General features: G+C 59.3%; 1 protein-coding gene across 2 annotated transcripts; it reads left to right on the top strand.

Annotated features, from left to right (window-relative positions):
* The first annotated feature begins 1972 nt into the window (after nucleotides 1–1972).
* On the top strand, nucleotides 1973–3073 carry FAM181B (family with sequence similarity 181 member B). 2 transcript variants are annotated; one of them, XM_086614398.1, is made up of 2 exons: nucleotides 1973–2411; nucleotides 2487–3073. In XM_086614398.1, the coding sequence occupies exons 1-2, from the start codon at nucleotides 1973–1975 to the stop codon at nucleotides 3071–3073; spliced, it is 1026 nt and encodes a 341-aa protein (XP_086470524.1). The 2 variants fall into 2 exon arrangements, with proteins under 2 accessions (XP_086470524.1, XP_086470514.1); XM_086614388.1 differs by having other exon boundaries at nucleotides 1973–3073.
* Nucleotides 3074–4200: the final 1127 nt, after the last annotated feature.

The raw sequence follows: 4200 nt of genomic DNA, 5'->3' as shown, positions 1-4200 counted from the left end.
GCTCTCAGAGCTGGGTAATTGAATGAACTCAGCCTTACAGAAGTGAAGCCGGGGCTTTCAGCTTTTTTTTTTTCTCTAAGCCACCGGATATTTAGCCACTCTGCATATAATACCACCCAGGCTCATTAAATACAACCCCCTTTAGACAGGCCACAGAATATTGCCACTGTGCCGCTGAAGCAGATACTAACTCGAGGACAACGTAGCTGCTGCTCCATCAGAGTCGCTTCACGTTGCTCAGGTTAAGAAATGGTCCCAAACTGGCTGCACATCCAGCCACAGGTAGTGAGCCCTGTTTTCTAGACCCACGTGCAGTTTGAAGAGGCCTCGAAGTGGATGCAAAACTATCTAGAGGAGCACACAGGGGATATATATGTTGTCCTTTACATTCCTCTGGTAATAAGGGAGCTTGGAGCAGGTTGCAAAGCTTGACAGGGCTCGGCAGGACCTCAGGGTAGCTAATCCGTGTCAGTTGCACTTGAGCTAAGTAGTTTAAATCCACCTCCTGTGTAGACATGCTCATTCTGATATGGAGAGCTATAGACATTTCCCAGCGCCTTCTGCCTACCAGGGTTTTTTTCTGCTTCAGTTACACAGTTGCACTCAGAGGAACTCCCCAAATAAGAGAATCCAGGAGGCTCCAGCAGAGCAGGTTTTGCGAAGGAGACCCTGACCAGATGTGCCAGCACCAGAGCAAAGGCTGTGCTTGGGACTGCGGGGCTCTGCCTGCCCCTGGGAACCTGCTGAGATGCAGGTGAAAGACCAAGAAAACCTGCATTTTTGTTTTGTAGAGGATTTTGAGCCTTTTTTTCCTTTCATGAAATTATGTACTTTTTCCTCCATTCTCCTTGCGACACTTGCTTTCCATTCAACAAGTGTTTGAAACCTCAGTGAGGTGAATTTGGCTGATTTTTCCACTTTACCACTAAGTACAGTCTTAGGAGCCTGTTTCCCTTTTCTTTTGCAGTTTTGCTTTCTGTTTTTGCCTTCCGACAAAAAACTGCTGCGTTTCTAATGAATCAGTGCAGATCAAGAAAACTCAGTTTATTTCAGTCGAAATCAGATATGCATCTTTATTCATACTTGGACATATAAAATCACGGAAAATAAATCTAGAGCTCAAAGGGCTGAGGTTGTTTTGCATGAACAGAAGTTTTCTAAAGGGAAATCAACCAAATACCTTTTGCCCCTCCAAAAGATAAGAGCTGTTGCCAGTACTTCCAGTAGCCGCCTCACTAATTTTCCTGCCTTCCATATGGAAGATTTATACCGCTGCTTCACTAAACCCATGGAAGTAAAAATCTTCAGTTTCACCTGAATGCAGCCCAGTCGTTTAAAATCTCTACTGGATCAGAGTGTTGGGTATTCCCAGGACTTGACCTGACTAGGAAAGTACAGTCTGCCGGGTGATGTGCACAGCAATGAGCTTGGAAAAAAAACAAACAACAAACCCTTTCCAAAATAATTTAGGCTCGCACATCCTGGCAGGTGTCAGAGCACGTCTCTGTGCCCTCGCACCCAGAGCCGCGGATCCAGCATCAGCGGGTCTGACCTCGGCCAGAGGAACACATTTTGGGCGAGCTGAGCAGGAGGGGGAGGACAGCACTGGGGGTGGCTGCACACCAGTGACGGGGGTCACACTGATGGGGTCCGGCGATGCTGCGTACCTGTTCCGGAGCGGCTCTGTGTGCCTGCGCCGGGGTGCGTGTACCTGTCCCGGGCGTGTGTGCCTGCCCCGGGGGTGATGCTCGTCCCGCCCCTCCGCCGCTGCCGCTGTCCCCGGCCGGGGGGGTGGGTGCAGCCGGCCCGGCCCGGCCCCCGGGCGCCCGACGGGGAGGCGGGGAGGGCCGGGGCCAGCCCTGCTCCTGAGCCCTCCTCCTCCCCCGCCCGCCGCCTTTTCCCCGCCGCCGCCTCCGCCGCCCGCCCCGCGCAGCGCTGCGGAGCTCGGGGCGGCGGCGCCCCGCCGCCGGCCATGGCCGTGCCAGCCGCGCTGCTCAGCCCGCATCACCTCCTCTCCTTCTGCTTCCCCGCCGCCGGCGGCCTCCTGGGCTATGCCGACCTGGAGAAGGGCTACGAGGGCGGCGGCGGGGCCGACGCGGGGGACTTTAAAGAAGCCACCAGGGACCTGCTGAGCTTCATCGACTCGGCCTCCAGCAACATCAAGCTGGCGCTGGACAAGCCGGTGAAGTCCAAGCGGAAGGTGAACCACAGGAAGTACCTGCAGAAGCAGATCAAGCGCTGCACCGGCATCATCGCCGCCTCCCCGACGCTGCCGCCCGCCCCGCCGCCGCCCGCCGCCGCCTCCTCCCCGCCCGCCGCCTGCCCCGCCAAGCCGCCGCCGCGCCGGGAGGCCTCGCAAGCGGCCAGCAGCCTCCAGAGCAAGAGCCTGGCTGCCCTCTTCGGCTCCCTGCAGCAGGGCCGGGGGGCGGCGGGCGGCGGCGGCGAGGCGGCGGGCGGCGGAGCGGCGGGCGGCGGCGGCGGCGGCGGCGGCGGGGCGGCGGGCGGCCCGCGGAAGGTGCCGCTGCGGGACCGCAACCTGCCGCCTTCCTTCTTCACGGAGCCGGCGCTGCCCGCCGCCGCCCGCGGGCCGCCGCTCGGCACCAAGGAGCTGGAGAAGGGCGGCGAAGGCGGCGCGGAGGCGGCCGAGTTCTTCGAGCTGCTGGGCCCCGAGTACGGCGCGCTGCTGCCCGAGCACGCCGCCCCGCCGGACGCCTTCCCCGGCGGCGGTGCCGCCGCCCGCCTGCCCGCCGAGCTGGGCCTGGAGCACGGCCTCTACGACGCGCCGCTGCCGCTCCCCGCCGCCCACCACCCGCTGCTGGGCGGGCTGCTGTACCCCGAGCCGCCCTGGAGCCCGGCCGCGCCCTGCAGCCCGCCCAAGAAGGCGCCGGCCGAGGCGCTGCGCCCGCTCTACCCCGGCGGCGGGGAGGCGGCCCCCGGCGGCGGCAGCGAGGAGCCCGGCGGGCACCTGTCGGCCGCGTTCGCCCCCTTCTTCCCCGAGTGCCCCCTGCCCCCGCCGCAGGTGCCCTACGACTACAGCGCCGGGTACCACCGCGCCGCCTACCCCGGGCTGTAGGGCCGCGCCGCGGGGCTCGGCCCCTCCGCCCCGAACCGCTCTGCCTGGGACGATGCTGGGGGGGGGGGTTGGAGAGGGGAGCGGGCGAGCCCACCCGCGGGGACCGCACGGACGCTCGGGAGGGAGCCGGGACCTCCCGCCGCTCACGCGTGGGGCTGGGGTGCGTGTCCCCCCACCCCGCCCCGAAACCACGGGCACGGCTCCCGCAGGATTCACCCCTGCACTCTGCCGGGCGCCTCCTCCTGCGGCGTGGGAGACGCTGCAAATAAAATGTGAAATACTGGGTTCCTTCAGGTGTTTTTCTAGCGGCCGGTGACTACCTTTCGTTAGCCTTTCCGTAGGGGTCAGGTTTGGTCTTACTACTGTAGGCTTGGTGGACCTGTCTTAGGCGACGTTTGCAACGGGGGCTGCTCTTCTTGAAGGCAGCCGTGACCACTTGTAAATTATTTCAGTCTAAACGTAAAGCTCAGTCAACTCTTGGCGATGCGGTTAAAGTTCTTCCCAGGCTTGCCTGCGTCGCAAGTGCTGGGGGATATTCAGCGGAGGACACAAAGGCGAGGGGAAAAAAAAAAAAACAAACAGTGAAGCAAAATTAAAAATGCTGCTACCAAAACTTAGTGTCCTGAAATTTAACTATGTCCTGCAGGATCTTGCAAACAGCAACTTACAGCGATACGTAAGTTAATTGAAGGCGTAAGTTCGGGATGAAAATGTACTGTAGCCGCTGCGGCGATGTGATTCCTACAGACCGTTGGATTTCTTCCAGGAATGTGTCAAAGCTCGGAAAGCGGCGCGGCTCGGTCTCGTTGTGTACAGGAGATTATTTGATAATCATTTAAGTTATGTAAAAGAGTCTATGATAGGTCCTATAAAAATAAAGCTACACAATAGAGCTAAGATCTGTGGTTGTTACTGCTCTTGAAATGCAGCGTTCCAGGGGCTTTCACCGCGCCTCCGTCCTCTGTAATGGTTTCTTGGCAGGAGTTAAGACAGGCAGTGTTTTTTTGTCTTTCCTAAATCTTTTGAAACGCTGTATTTTATCCACAGCGACCCGTGCTTGTTTTGCCTTCATTTGTACCGGCTGTTTCTTTAACCTACTAGAAAGAAGGCAACGATAATAATGCTAC

The sequence above is a fragment of the Tauraco erythrolophus genome, chromosome 1 (genome assembly GCF_009769465.1).
Source record: "Tauraco erythrolophus isolate bTauEry1 chromosome 1, bTauEry1.pri, whole genome shotgun sequence".
Classification (NCBI taxonomy): Eukaryota; Metazoa; Chordata; class Aves; order Musophagiformes; family Musophagidae; genus Tauraco; species Tauraco erythrolophus.
Note: the sequence above shows the minus strand (reverse complement) of the source record. Positions and strands in the feature narration are given on the sequence as shown.